This window comes from Papio anubis, chromosome 7 (assembly GCF_008728515.1).
Source record: "Papio anubis isolate 15944 chromosome 7, Panubis1.0, whole genome shotgun sequence".
In the NCBI taxonomy this organism is placed as follows: Eukaryota; Metazoa; Chordata; class Mammalia; order Primates; family Cercopithecidae; genus Papio; species Papio anubis.
The window spans coordinates 16,280,408-16,295,082 of record NC_044982.1 but is presented as its reverse complement, the minus strand read 5'-3'; the positions used below and the strand labels follow the sequence as shown (position 1 = coordinate 16,295,082).

General features: G+C 49.5%; 1 protein-coding gene across 5 annotated transcripts in view; it reads right to left on the bottom strand.

Annotated features, from left to right (window-relative positions):
* Positions 1-1,671: 1,671 nt before the first annotated feature.
* The window catches only part of NRDE2 (NRDE-2, necessary for RNA interference, domain containing), a 52,325-nt gene continuing 39,321 nt past the window's right edge, over positions 1,672-14,675 (bottom strand). For 4 of the 5 annotated variants that reach the window (XM_003902154.3, XM_031667914.1, XM_031667913.1 and 1 more), the window contains 5 exons: positions 12,394-12,780; positions 10,254-11,182; positions 8,404-8,542; positions 2,650-2,721; positions 1,672-2,053 (listed from right to left, as the gene is read on the bottom strand). In XM_003902154.3, the coding sequence (XP_003902203.2) occupies positions 1,928-2,053; positions 2,650-2,721; positions 8,404-8,542; positions 10,254-11,182; positions 12,394-12,780 (1,653 nt within the window). In that variant the 3' untranslated portion in view covers positions 1,672-1,927. Of the gene's footprint in view, positions 2,054-2,649; positions 2,722-8,403; positions 8,543-10,253; positions 11,183-12,393; positions 12,781-14,675 lie in introns of those variants that run through there. The other variant, XM_009212127.4, reaches the window with a different exon arrangement.

The window sequence follows — 14,675 nt, the reverse complement described above, 5'->3', positions numbered from 1 at the left end:
AGAGTTTGAGAGTATCCCACAAAACACCGTTCAGTTAGAAAGGAAAGTCCCACTGGAGAAGCGCAGCAGACACCGTCTTCGCCAAGTGGTCAAAATGCACATCGGTAATGGGCACTTTGACAGTACGTGCCACCCAAGAGTGTCACTGCTGTCACACTCCTGCCAAAGATGCTTAGCCTGAATCCAGTGATGAGGAAACACCAGGCAAACACAAACTGAGGAACATTCTACAAATTCAGAACATTTCAAAAGTATCCACATCTTGGAAGTCAAAAAGCTTCCAGTTGGAAGACCAAAGAGATGACAACCAAATGCAGCTCCTGCTCCTGAACTGGACCTTTTCCTAGAGGATGTGACCGGCCTGAGGACCCGCTGGGAGTACCGTGTCCATGCCGACTTCCTGCTCAGTGTCTGTATCGTGAGCGGGAAGCAGACTATCGGCAACTGCCTCTCACATGGTTCAGGAAAGAAACTTCTTTGTAACGGACTTGCACCTTTTCCCGAAGTTTGAAATTAAAAAACAAAATAAAACCCAGCACATCAGTATTGCCTTTTCCTTATTGGTAATAGCTGAGCCTTTTCCTCTAGAGGACAGTCTCCCTCATGTCAATCCTACAAAAGCAGCTAAAGCAAACGCCAGGGCCTAGAGTGTCAGGGTAGCAGGCTGAACTGTACCCCACCCCAGCTGCTTCTCCAGTTTGCTTGTTGACCAAAATGCTGAAATTACCGTTTCAGCAGCTGGCCACTGAGGCCTGCAGTGCCAAGTGCAGGAATGCAGGGGTAAGTGCTTGTGAAGTAATAGAATTCCCATAGCAATTTCTTCCCTGGCTTCCTACACTGGTGAGCCGGACAGGGAGAGCCCTGTCTGCCTGCGAAAAACCCACCGGCTCTTTGGAGCCCTTCCTCAGTAGAACCATTTAAGGTGAACTCTCCCATCACTCCCTCTGCAGCAAGCCCAACTTCACTTTTCCAACGCAAAATAGTATGTGTGCCTTACAAGTAGTAGCTGCCTCCTCCTACTGGGGACACCACACAGAGGTGCCTCCTGGCCTCCACAGGCCCAGCAATCCTGTGCCAAAGGCACTGCCCCTGCTTCATTCCAGGAAAGAACACTGTCCCAAACCCGCGGCGGGCCGACCACTGTGGTCTGACATGGTCAGTGGCTCCTTTGAGGAAATGAGCGCTCCTAATGAAGCGCATGAGCCACTGTTTGACTCAAGCTCAGAACCCCCTTCTCAGCCCTCCGAGCTGACAGTTAGTCTTGGGAGGCACGGAGTCGTCTTTCAGAACTTCATGTCAGCAATCTCAAACAGGCTTTTAAAAAACAACAGTGATGCTCTCGACATCTTGTTGGTCAGGCCTGAGTTTTTCAGCAGCCCCAGGGCACGCTGCCTCTCCAGCTCCAGGCGGAGGCATCGCGGGGGTAAACTCAGGGAACTTTCCACACCCTGCGTGCAGGCCAGAACATCAAGCGTTAACTGCGGGTCTGAACACAAGGGTAAAATCTGCTCACCAGCCTGGGGAAAACATCCTAGTGCTGAAAAACCAGCCCTTTATCTCAGAGAGGGCCTGGCAGGGCCACCACGCCGCCAGCGGAGGGGACTCACTCACCATGCAGGGGCCGGTGCTGGCTGCGCACAGGGAGAGAATGAGCAAGGACGCTGCCACACGTCAATCATCATCGGTTTAATGACCCCTTGGCATGACTCTCTGGCTATATACAAATATACACATATTCACATATATAATATGTAAATAGCTTTTGTGTCATTTACACACCCAAAAAGTGTGCAAGATGTGAAGAGGCTGGCAGCCCACATTATTACCATCGAGAAAGAACATTTCGAAAGCCGAGGTCTCCTAACACACACGTTCTCCGCTCACGCCTCCTAGCTCTGCAGGGTGGGCGACTTGGCCTTGCTGCTCTCTAATCCTCCAGCAGCAGCTCCAGCTCCTCCAGCGGCAGGCGCACCCGGAGCTCCTTCTCAGTCATCAGGTCCAGGATCTCCTGCATCTCGTCGGGGAAGTACTCCACAGCGTCCAGGTATAACACCTAGGGGCAGGCAGGAAGGCCACCCCACTCAGCCTCCACTTCCTGTCATGCTGGAGGAACTCAGGAAGCAAGGGCCAGGTTCCTGGGGACCCTGCCATCCTGTCGCCCCCCACGGCCCCTGCTCCCCTTGGCTCAGACTTTCTTAACTCGGGCAGCACTGGGCACGTCCAGGAAGGACACCACATTCGCAAAAGCGAGCAAACGCCAAGCGAGGCCTTCTCTTTCAAAAGCGGGGCCACGAATTGCTGGCCGTCACCTTCAGTTTGACTTCTGAGTGTCACCTGACCTGGGCCCTCACAGCCGGGCTGGGATATATCCCAACTCTTTCGGCATCTGGGCTGAACTCAGCAAATGCTGGGAAACCTGCTACCCACGGCAACACTTCCATGAGCTCCAGCCCCAGGCAGGGCCAGGCTCTGACTCCACAGGGGACAGCTCCACCAGGAAAAGGCTCTGGATGTACCTTGGGACAGGGTATGGCATCCATGAGCTGAGCATCCCCGGTGCCGCGGAGCAGGCCGGGAAGACACTAGCTGGACGGAGCCCTGGCGGGAAGTCTTCGGGAAGCTGGAGACACCATGGCCTTTAACACTTACCTTTGCCCAAGGGCAGTTCTGAAGCGCTTTGTAGAATACACCTTTGCTTCTTTCTTTATTTCCTAAGGAAACCTGGGGTGAGGGGGAGAAAATACACACATGATTCGTTGACACACAGAGGCTAAGGCTACACAAACGCCCCTGGATGACGGGCACAAGCCCCTCAGCTTCAGTGAGCCTGCCTGTGCGGAGAGCCTGTCACCGTCACGGGGGCCGTGGGATGGGGGCAGGTGCCAGGGAGCACTCTCAGAAGCCACTGCTGTATTGGGGTTGTTTCCTCCCATACAAACGGCCCAAGAGTGTCAACCCTGAACACGTCTGACTTTTTAAAGTCTCGTATCTCCTCCTCTGCTGTGGGCTGTCACGTCTGGGTGTTATAACAGCGCTTGAAACCAAGCAGCGTCGGTGAGATGAGGCTGAAGACCTCATACAAATAGAGAAAATCTTCTACGATACTTATCTTAGAAAACATAGAGAAGATACTTGCTTTAATACTTGCCATTTTCTGAAAACCATCTTTTAGAGAAACGAGGCGGCCAGGACGGTGATCACTACCTTACTAAAGGTGCAAGTTCCATCAGCAATCTCAGCATCACTGTGTGGATATTCAGCACGTGTTCTCTAGATATAAAACCCTCCATCGCGACTCAGCCACACAGCCTCCTTCCCAGCCCAGTGTGGAAGGAGACCCAGCCTGGGACCTCCGCTGACAACAGCCCCTCTCCAGCCCCTCCAAGGAATCACAGCCCACACGGGCAGCTCCACAGGTAGCTGGCTGTGCAGCCAGGAGTGGGCACAGGCAGGGCTTGTGGAGCTGAAGTTTCTGTGTTTCCATCCACCCCGTCCTTCAGGCTCCCCTCCCTCAGAAGACTGTTCTAGGGGACACCAACCTTGCCCAGCCAAGCGGCTGGGGCACAGCATCCAGCCTGGGACCAGTGAGGGCTGCTGACCGGCCTCCCAGAAACCTGAACAGTGGCATCCAGGGACTCCAATCTCCAATTTACATCTCAGGAACTCCATCTACCAAGGATGGCCTCCTTCCTTTTTCAATTTTTTTTTTTCACGGTCTATGTTGCCCAGGCTAGCCTTGAATTCCTGGGCTTGAGCAATCCTCCCACCTCAGTCTCCCAAGTAGCCAGGACTCCATGGCCGGTCCTTCTCAACTGTTAACTCCCACAGTCACAGGGACCGGAACTGTGATAACCTTGCTTCAGGCAAGGCCCAGTCTGTCCCCAGCCTCTGCAAGTGCCACGCACAGGGCCAGCTGTGAGGCTCGGAGGACTCCTGAGTGTCCTCCCTGGCGGGAGCCTCCAGTTCTGAGGCTGAGCCTCTGAATTTATAACCAAAGAGCCATTGAGCGCTGTCTTTCCTTCCCATGCCAACATACTTCAGCGTCCTTTCCTAAGATACTGACAAAATTTAAGACATTTTTTGTCGTTTTTGAAAGAAAGAAGAAAAACTTTATGACTGTACTTTCTCCACCATGCACAGCTAATCCTGGAACCCAACAAATCCAGGTACACAGCTGGCTAGCCTCCATCAGCGCTGGAGACGCCCCTACTGTATGGAGGTCTGGAAGGGCTTGACGCCAAGTGAAAGCTTGCTGTGACTATGTGTGGCTTCCGTGCATGATTTCATATTCTGAGACGTGGCCTGTGTGTACCTTTGCCTTCTGACTGGTGCAGAGTCTCAAGGGAGGGAAGAGTTCATGGGCGCTATCTGGCTCTCCTGGTCCTCCTTCCTCACCTTCTGAATTGACAACTGAGACTCCTCATGAAATTCCTAAGTCAGGACTGAAACCTAACAGAGGGGGCAACTCTTCTTTGCTGGAGTTCCCACGGTACTGTGTCTGCCACCCCACGGGATTGTGGCCAGGTAAATGTCTCCTCAGGTGGACTGGGAGCATCTCAGGGAACCAACAGGGTCTTTGCTGGGAACCTAAGAAAACAGCTAATCGAGGAGAACTGCCCTGATGGGTCCCCGAGTGAGTGTGTGATTCGGCCAAGGGCAGTCTCCCAGAGGGAAGCGGGAATGGAGACTTCATACAGAGGCCTTTTCCCTCACACGAAGCCCCAAGAACTGAATCTCATACAAACCGTCTGAAGAACTCAGCCAACAAGATGCTGGCCAGGCACGGGGGCTCACGCCTATAATCCCAGCACTTTGGGAGGCTAAGGCAGGCGGGCTGCTCGAGCTCAGTAGTTCAAGACCAGCCTGGGCAACATGGCAAAATGCTGTCTCTACAAAAATACAAAAATTAGCCCAGCACGGTGGCGCGCACCTGTGGTCCTGGCTAAGGTGTGGGGGTTGCTTGAGCTCAGGAGGTTGAGGTTGCAGTGAGCTGAGATTACGCCACTGCATTCCAGCCTGCGTGACAGAGCAAGACCCTGTCTCAAAAAAACAAAAAATGCTCACGACTCAGACCTGAGCTGGGCCATTAATAATTCTTCCCCGCAGGACCACGGGGGAGACGAGTGACAGTGGCGGGCAGCTGCCTGTCGGCTGCATCACTAACGTCCCAAGTGTCTGAGCCCTCCATGTAGAGAAGCTATCTGGTTTCTCGTAATCACTTGTTTTGGCATTTGTCTACCTTCTTAGCAGACGTGTGCTGCCTCCCCATGGGGGAAGCAACATCTCTAAGAAAACAAGGAAGCTGAAGGTCTTCAGGCTCTTGCAAATTTTGATTCTCTTTTTTTACCTCCTTATAAACAAATCTGAGCAACTGTTACCTTATACAGCTTTTTAACTAATTTAACAAAACATGACCAACCTTGCCCAAACCAAAAAAGATCCATTCTATAACGCTCCCTCCTTGTGCTCCTGAGAGAAGACGGACACTCTGCTGAGAGGTTTACTGGTTTATCTCTGATAGATAAAAAAAGGGGGCTTCTTTTCCCTCCCACCAGATCTTGTAAATGATGGCCTTTCAATATATACCAATTCCTGCCAGCTGTCAACAGGATGGAAGAAGTTATACTAGAGGGTAAAAGAAAATCTAATGATTCACAATTCAGAAATGCCACTGTGCCCTTTTTATTTACGACGTCTTTCATCAATCCCATGAAATCAGCTAACTGGCTTATATACTCATAGTTCCTTCTTTATTGTGTAGGCAGACGACCAAATTAAAGGATTTTAAGTATCTTGAAAATAACTGCAATTTTAGCTAAAACAACAAAACAATAAACAAGCCAGGCACAGTGGCTCACGCCCATAATCTGAACACTTTGGGAGGCTGAGGTGAGTGGACTGCTTGAGGCCAGGAGGTCGAGGCTAGCCTGGGCAACATGTGAGACCCCATCTTTACAAAAAAATTTAAAAAACCAGCCAGGCATGGTGGTGCATGCCTGTAGTCCCAGCTACTCAGGAGGCTGACGTGGGAGGATTGCATGAGCCCAGGAGGTTGAGGCTGCAGTGAGTCGTGACAGTGCCATTGCAGTCCAGCAGCCTGGGCAATAGAGTAAGACCCTATCTCAAAAAAAAAGAAAAGAAAAAAAGTTTGGTGGAGAGTGTTAATGTATATGCAAAACAGCACATTTGAAAGTCTCTCTTACAAGTGAGGTTTTAACCTGCTAAGTTCCAACATTAGTGGAAAATTTTAACTGCTGTTTGTCCAATTCCTTTCCCTCCCATATTCTCCATGGCCAAGAATAAGCTTTAATTCCTTCAAACTCTTTTTTTTTTTTTTTAGACGGGGTTTCGCTCTTGTTGCACAGGCTGGAGTGCAGTGGCGCGATCTCAGCTCACCACAACCTCCGCCTCCCAGGTTCAAGTGATTCTCCTGCCTCAGCCTCCCGAGTAGCTGGGATCACAGGCATGTGCCACCACACCCGGCTAATTTTGTATTTTTAGTAGAGATGGGGTTTCTCCATCTTGGTCAGGCTGGTCTCGAACTCCTTCAAACATTTTTACAGGGAAAAAAAGTGCAAACAAGCAAATACGCTTGCATGCATGTTGCAAGAGTGTATGTATGTGCATATGTATAAGCATGCATGTATGTGCACATGTACACAAAAAGGCACAATCGCACAACCAGCCTCACAGCCCTCCTCCAGGGAGCCTTAGCCTTCCCCCTGGCGTGCCAGGCTCTCTTCTCCTGCCTCTTCAGACACTTGCTACCTTCCTCTTGCATGCTGGCCCTAATGTGATTTTTCCCTGTGTTAACAAAGTGCTAGGAGCCTGCCCAGTTGCCTCAGGAACTGCTATGGGCACTCTGCTCTAATTGGTCCTTAGTTCCAATACTACCTTTCCAAAAAGAGAGAAATTCCCCAAGGGGTCAGATATTTTTTCCAAAGCCAAAAAGCACTTTTTGTCCACAACCCAACCAAACTAGGCTAATGGCAGATTCTTAGTAAAAATATGGTACATTTGCACCTTACCCTGCCTCTACCTGTAAAAGACTGGGCAAGTTAAACTGGCAAATGTGCGAGCTCCACCATTTTAAACGTAAAGATGGGTGGAATCTTTATGCTGGGAATATCAGGGAGCATCTGCCCTGCTCCCTCAGCTGAGCAGCCTGATGACAGGAGTGGAGGTTTCACTAAAACCCCGGGCTCCTGACTCTGCTGCCTCAAACTGCCGTCTCTACCAACAGCAGCGTCCTGCCTGCAAGTTTCCAGCTCACACACGAGTCAAACCATAAGATCAGAGCTTCTGGGTCTGAAGAATAAATGTTAAGAGAAATGCACAAACTTTTGCAGTTTTTTTTTTTTTTGAGATGGAGTCTTGCTTTGTGGCCCAGGTTGGAGTGCAGTGGCGCAATCTTGGCTCACTGCAGCCTCTGCCTCCCGGGTTCAAGCGATTCTCCTGCCTCAGCCTCCCGAGTAGCTGGGACTATAGGCTCCTGCCACCACACCCGGCTAATTTTTTGTACTTTTAGTAGAGACGGGGTTTCACCATGTTAGGCAGGATGGTCTCAATCTCCTGACCTCGTGATCCGCCCACCTCGGCCTCCCAAAGTGCTGAGATTATAGGCGTGAGACAACGTGCCCAGCCGGAAATGTTGATTTTAAAAATTACATTCTAGATTGCATTTTTTTTTTTTTTTTAAAAGACAAGGTCTCACTTTGTCACCCAGGCCGGAGTGCAGTGGTGTGATCATAACTCACTGCTACTTCAAACTCCTGGACTCAAGGAATCCTCCTGCCTCAACCTCTGGTGTAGCTGGGACCAAAGGCTCACACCACAATGCCCAGCTAATTTTTAAATTTTTTTGTAGAGATGCGGTATCGCCATCTTGCTTAGGCTGGTCTCGAACTCTTGGGCTCAAGCAATTTTCCTGCCTTGGCCTCTGAAAGTGCTGGGACTACAGCCTGAACCATTGCACCCATCCTGAACCTTTTCTTTTAAAAACAAAACAATCAGGACCTAGAAATTCCTATGAGCAGAATGAAAAAGAATATAGGTCTCTTTCAAAGGAAAGCTCTTAGACCATTTTGCAAGTTGCCAACTTAAGTCAACTTAGAGAAACCCACATTAAATCCTATTGCACTCAATAGCCTAGTAACTACTCTTCAACTTCGTTCTACCAAATATTTTGAGGAGATGGACCACTTGCAACCTCTTCCCAAGTCCTGAGAGATCTGACATTATCCCATCAGGATTTCTTAGGGATTCACCAATGCCAAGAAGATGAGAGTGAAATATGGCCTCCCAGCTCTCCCGGGCAGGGGCTTCTGGACAGCCGTACTTTCTCATTAATGAAGGAAGAGGTAGAGCTCTGCATGAACACAAAACATCTCAATATTTTCTTACCAGAAAGTTCAAATACATCCTCCACAGCAAGGGGCACCGGCTGCCACTGTCGCTGCGCATGGCGTTTTCAAACAGGGCTTGGATCCGATGCGTTAAGCCGGTCTCAGGAATTGTGGCGTGGATCTCTCTACCGTCTAACCTGCAAGACAAAGGCTCATGTGACTCTGACACAGTTCTCTCATCCTACATCACAGGAGGGAGAGATGCCTTAGTGATGACAAGTGTCAGCAACAGCCGGATCAGAGACAGTCAGGGAAGAGATGTCCCTCAGGCACAGGGCGCTGTGCACGGGGCTTCTCCAAGGCCAGGAGAAGGCACAGGCAAGAGTTCTGTGGTTTCTACACCACACCAAGTCTGTCTTGAAGTCACACCAAAACCCCCCCGCCCGTTTTCTAAAGAAAGCTACCCTTTGCCAGGCACAGTGGCTCATGCCTATAATCCCAGCACTTCAGGAGGCTGAGGTGGGTAGACATGAGGTCAGTAGTTCAAGGCCAGCCTGGCCAATATGGTGAAACCTCGTCTCTACTAAAAATACAAAATTTAGCAGGTGCCTATAGTCCCAGCTACTCAGGAGGCTGAGGCTGGAGAATCGCTTGAACCCGGGAGGCGGAGGTTGCAGTGAGCTGAGATCATGTCACTGCATTCCAGCCTGGGCAACAGAGTGAGACTCCATCTGAAAAAAAAAAAGAAAGAAAAGAAAGAAAGAAAGCTACCCTTTAATCAGCAGAATGCAAATTCTACTTTACAGGAAGAAAAGACCTTTTGATTTATAGTAGAGAAAGCAAGGCTCACATGGAGTGAACAAAATCCCAATGAAGGAATAAAAAACAAGTGAAATATTTTTCAAAGACAGTTTTGGCTAATTTATAAGGTCAGAGTGAAGCAACAGCAAAGATTCTGGGAAAACAATGATGCCTAAGCTAATGTGTCCCCCAGATTAACATTTAACCTTTAGAGAGAAAATACTGGATCAGGCCGGATGCCATGCCTCCCTCCTGTAATCCCAGCACTTTGGAAGGCTGAGATGGGAGGACCACTTAAGCTCAGGAGATGGAGACCAGCCTGTGCAACATGGCAAAACCCCATCTCTACAAAAAATAAAAAAAAAAAAAATTAGCCAGGCGTGGTTGGTGCCTGTAGTCCCAGCTACCGGGGAGGCTGAGGTGGGAGGATCACTTGAGCCCAGGAGGTCAAGGCTGCCGTGAGCCGAGACTGCACCACTGCACTCCAGCCTGAGTGACAGAGTGAGACCCTGTCTCAAAAGAAAAGAAAAAAAAGAAAATATCGTATCGAAGATGGTATTTAAACATGACAGTGCTGTCACTAAGAATGCTGACAAAAGCTCCCAGTCGTTACACACTTTGTGCCAAGCACTTACCTCACTGCCCCCTCAGAGAGACCCCATGACGTAGCTTCTTCATGCCCATTTGACAGAGAGGGAGCTATGAGAGGGGAAGCGGCCTGCTCGAGTCACCCAGCCGAGAAGAGCTGGCACTGGAATCCAGAGCTGCCGCCCAGCCCCTGTGCTGTCAGCCACCAGGCTTCCGTGACGGCTTCTCAGCATTCCCGTGGTCTGACGGCCACCACCCATGCACACAGAAGCAACATTCACACTCCCGAGAAGCACACCCAGGCGACCGCCACCAACCCCTCTCCTGAGAGGCGCCGCTACTTTGTGACTTGATCACCTTTCAAACCATTTTTCTACGACACCTACAGCCCCACAGCAGGTGTTCCGGGCACCGTGCCATGTTCATCCCTGTATTCCTGAGACCCGGCAAGGTGGGGGGAACACAGCAAGCATTTCATAAACATTGGCGGGGCACACGAACAGGACGGTCTGGAATTACCTCTGGACAGTTTCCACCAGTCTCTTCCTCAGTTTCTCAGCTTCAATTGCAAACAACCAAGGCTCCAAGGCTTTGGCAGACCTGGTGATTGTGTCAAAAAATCTCCTGGTCTTGCTGGCACTGTGGGACTTATTCTGAATCTGTACATAGGACCTCCAAAGAACCTGGTTGCCCGGATACAACTTTAAAGCCTGTGAGAGCGCCTCTCGCAGAGGGGCCAGCGGGTAAACACTCACTTTCATGTGGAACCTCAGCAGGCTCGTATGCATCAGTGTGATGGCTTCGAGAACACTGGTCCAACTCTGGGAGCTGGCACTGTCCCCCTTGCCAGAGCCTTCTGGGAAAACATAACTGTTCAGTTTTGCAAATACCTGTTCGTATATCCGCACAGCAGCATCAATCCCTGTGGTCAAATACTGGAAGAGCATGAAGCATTTAGCCAAGCTAATTAGGCGGCTACAGGAATCGGCGGGAGCTGGATCGGAGACACAACTGTCACCCAAACAGTCCTGCAGCGCGTGCTCATAAGCCTTTCGCGCTTTCAAAATGTGAACAGCCAACACCTGTCCAGTGTAGGGCCCACAGGGGCTGCTCTCGGTCAGCTTGGTTAATATGTGAACAGCTCGGGCCGTGGCAGCCCCTCTCACTTCCAGCGACAGCTCCACCTCCAGCTCAGCATAGAGCAGACTGAGCTCACAGAGGTCGGAGTCTTTCAGTTCTCTGCTTCCTGCCATGCCGAGTGCTGTGTCAAAAACTTTTCTGGCATCCTCCGTGTTGCCAAGCAACCACTCTAGATGTGCATACTGCTTCCAGAGGCAAAAGTTGTTGCGGTTTTCTGGCTCCTTAAGGAGATTCTTGGCTAGTTTTTTGCAGTTCTTCCCTTGTGACTTTAATCTCTTCTTGTTTTTAGTGTGCAGACACCAAATTACCTACAGGGAAAAAGAGAAGAATGACCCCAGGCGCTCTGTAATTAAGACGTCCTCTGCTGCCAACGGTAGAAAGCACTGACAGGGAAAAAGGTGTCTATACTTCCCCCTTTATCACGGGTCTGGTAAACACTGAGGCTCTCTAAGCTGGAAAAGAAATGAGGATTTTTACCAGGGCCATAACTGCCCAAATTTACAATCCAGGGTTGCAGCTGAAATCTCTATAAACAAGGCTGATACCTACAAATGTTCTTCTCCAAAGAGATGTGGCTACAACATTTTAACATACTATTTCAATACAACCTGGTGTGTGTAATCTGTAGTTAAAGCTTCAGAACTTGGGTGCTAAGAGAGCCAATACTAACTGTGGCCAGCAGAGGACAGAACAGCTGACTCAGACTCATTTCTAGCAGAAAGAGGAGGGTAAGTATTATAAGTAGCTTATCTTTTATTTATTTATTTATTGAGATGGAGTCTCACTCTGTCACCTAGGCTGGAGTGCAATGGTGTGATCTCAGCTCTCAGCAACCCCCACCTCCCAGGTTCAAGGGATTCTCCTACCTCAGCCTCCTGAGCAGCTGGGATTACAGGCATGTACCACCACACCCAGCGAATTTTTGCATTGTTAGTAGAGACGAGGTTTTGCCATGTTGGCCAGGCTGGTCTCGAACTCCTGACCTCAGGTGATCCGCCCGCCTCGGCCTCCCAGAGTGCTGGGATTATAGGTGTGAGCCACCCCGCCTCGGCCTCCCAGAGTGCTGGGATTATAGGCGTGAGCCACCCCGCCTCGGCCTCCCAGAGTGCTGGGATTATAGGTGTGAACCACCCCACCTCGGCCTCCCAGAGTGCTGGGATTATAGGTGCGAGCCATCGCGCCCAAAGCTTATCTATTTTAATAAACCCCTGAGTACTCTGACGCTGCTTTAAAACTGTTCTCAGCACTCACTGCTCATATATGGACGGGGACCGGGTAGTGCAAGATAATACAATAAACAGCTCGAGAGTCACTGAGGTAGCCTGACTCATTCCTGTCTCACTCCTCTTTGCTGTGGCCCCTCAGAAGGGCAAACACACACAAGGTGCCTTCAGGGTCACTGGAGGAGGCGGCGCTGGGGCATATTCCAGGGAGAGCACTCAGAGGCTTACAATCCCGTTTATAAACACTGACATGAAATGAAAAGTCCCCAGACACAGGAGGACGAGTCTGGAATTACCTTTGCAATCTCATACTGTAACCAGGAGAAGCAGAGCTGGGACTTCTCTTTGCCTGAAAACAAAGGCATGACAAGGTGGAAGACATTGCGGATGAACTCCTCGCCCTCTCGGTTCTGACCCCTGGTCCAGCGAGGACAGCCCAACCGATCCATGCGGCCAACACAGCTAGCCCCGGAAAACGAGGGGTTGAAAAAAGTCAAGGGCTTTTCATCATAAAGTCCATTATCAAAGATGCTGTTCTCATCCATAGCCAGATAAAGACAGGAGGCTGGAGGAGTAAGGCCAGAAGGCACACCCAAGAACTGCAGGAAGGCCTCCACCAGCTGGAACTGAAGATTGTGGCTGGAAAGTCTGATCAAAGACTGCCCAATATCATCAAACAACACCTGCAACAAAGGCAAAATAAAGCGACCCATGTCACAAAACCAAACCTGCACATTTTTCACAGTTCTCTTTATGTGCATGTACTAATGGTTCAACATTATTCAAATTAAATTCGTTTTAAATAGACAGAAGCTTAGCTCTCTGTTAGCAAAAGCCAGAGGCCTCTCAAGGAGCCTGGACAGCTGGAGAATAACTGTTAGGCAGCCCTGTGGTGCCATTAACATTTCCACACATGGGAAAGCCTGGGAAGGAGAGAAGGCATGAACAGGTTTAAGCCAGAAGCTTTCAAAGTATCCTGATGGATTTGTAGAAAATCTAGAACATGCTCACTTCTGAAAGCGTATATAATTGCTTTTGTACTTTGATAATGCATGATGGTGAAAAATTTTTATTGTACGATGGAAGATAAGAACTTTACTATTTGTGGTTTCCTTGTATAAAATTGCTCCAAGAAATGAAAAACATGCTCAAAACTAGATAAACAGACTCAAGGTAAGAAGGAACCTACAGGAGCAATGGAGCATGTTAAAAGCAATTATAAGAGCTTAATACTAACTGTAAATGTCTGTAGCTGAGTTCATGTAATAATTTAAAAACATAAGGCCAAGGAGGCCACCTTTTGTGTCCTGGTGCTGCTTATCTGACTGGTCTTTGTGGCTCTCAGCAAAGAGGAAATCATAACATAAGCACAATAAACTAGAGTATGTGGGATTCAATCAAAACCATCAATTAATCAGAAAGCTGCTTCTCTATGTTAAAAATAAATTAGAAAGCTTTTCTCCCCCAGGCTTTGATTACAGAAAAAGCTAAATGGCAAGAAACTGCTCGCAGCAGCAGTCTGCTCCAGAAATCTGCTTCCAGGAGACTGCTGGGACTCCAAGCCTCGAGAAACGACTTCCAGAAGGGTGGCTGTGAACTCTACCAGAAAGATTCCACTGTTCTGCAGACATTCAGCTTCAGCGAGGCAAGAGGCCTCACGGGCAGTCCCCTCTCCAAGACCTCCAGTGAGTTGAGGCTTCCCTAGAAGCTGGCCCCTCCTTCCTCCAGAGATCACCTCTGTCTCTATCCCCACTTCTCTGTGTCCTCACTCCAGTCTGGCCACCCCATTCCCCACTCCTCAAACGCTCCTGGCACTCTGGGGCCTTCACCTGTGCTGATCCTTCTGCCCAGAGCAGACACTCTGTCATCAAACAAATATTCCTTCCGCATCCAAGAGGATTCACTGAGCGCTCACCACAGGACGAATGCTCTTCTAGGCACTGACGTCACAGCAGTAAACAAAGGGGATAAACTCCTTGCCTTCAGGGTACCTCATTTGTAGAAAAGGTTACAGAGCTCCAAGACACAGAGTTGGTGTCTTGTGAAACTGGATCAATTCCAGGTATCAAGATAGCATTTCTTCATTTTAATTTAAAACCTCCAGAGCTGCTGGCCACTAAACATGGGGCAGCATGTAGCAAGTCACATGGTAACAGTAAATGAGATAACACAGGTGAAGTGCCTGGCACGCCACAGGTATTCAATAAATGCTAGTTTCTTCTTCCGCAAGACACGCTGATGCCAACTGTCCAACAAGGACCCTACAGCCAGTCCCTCTTGTCTTCTAGAGTTCAGTCTGTATCTGCTACAGCTTCACGGACCCAAGAGTGGGGTGGGGAAAGTGGACACAAGGAAAGAATCTAGGACGGTGATTACGAGTTTTTTAAATAATCTGTATGTATCCCACAGGGTTCCACATGAAAAATTCACTGAATGACCTGGAAGTCAATCTCCAGAGGGGTGACCACAAGGGCCCATCCACCTACTAGGGGACAGGAGCTCTCTGGTCAAGCGCCTATATGCTTCCTCATCACCAGCAGCCAAGGAAATTCCACACTGATATCCAGCAGGAAGGAAG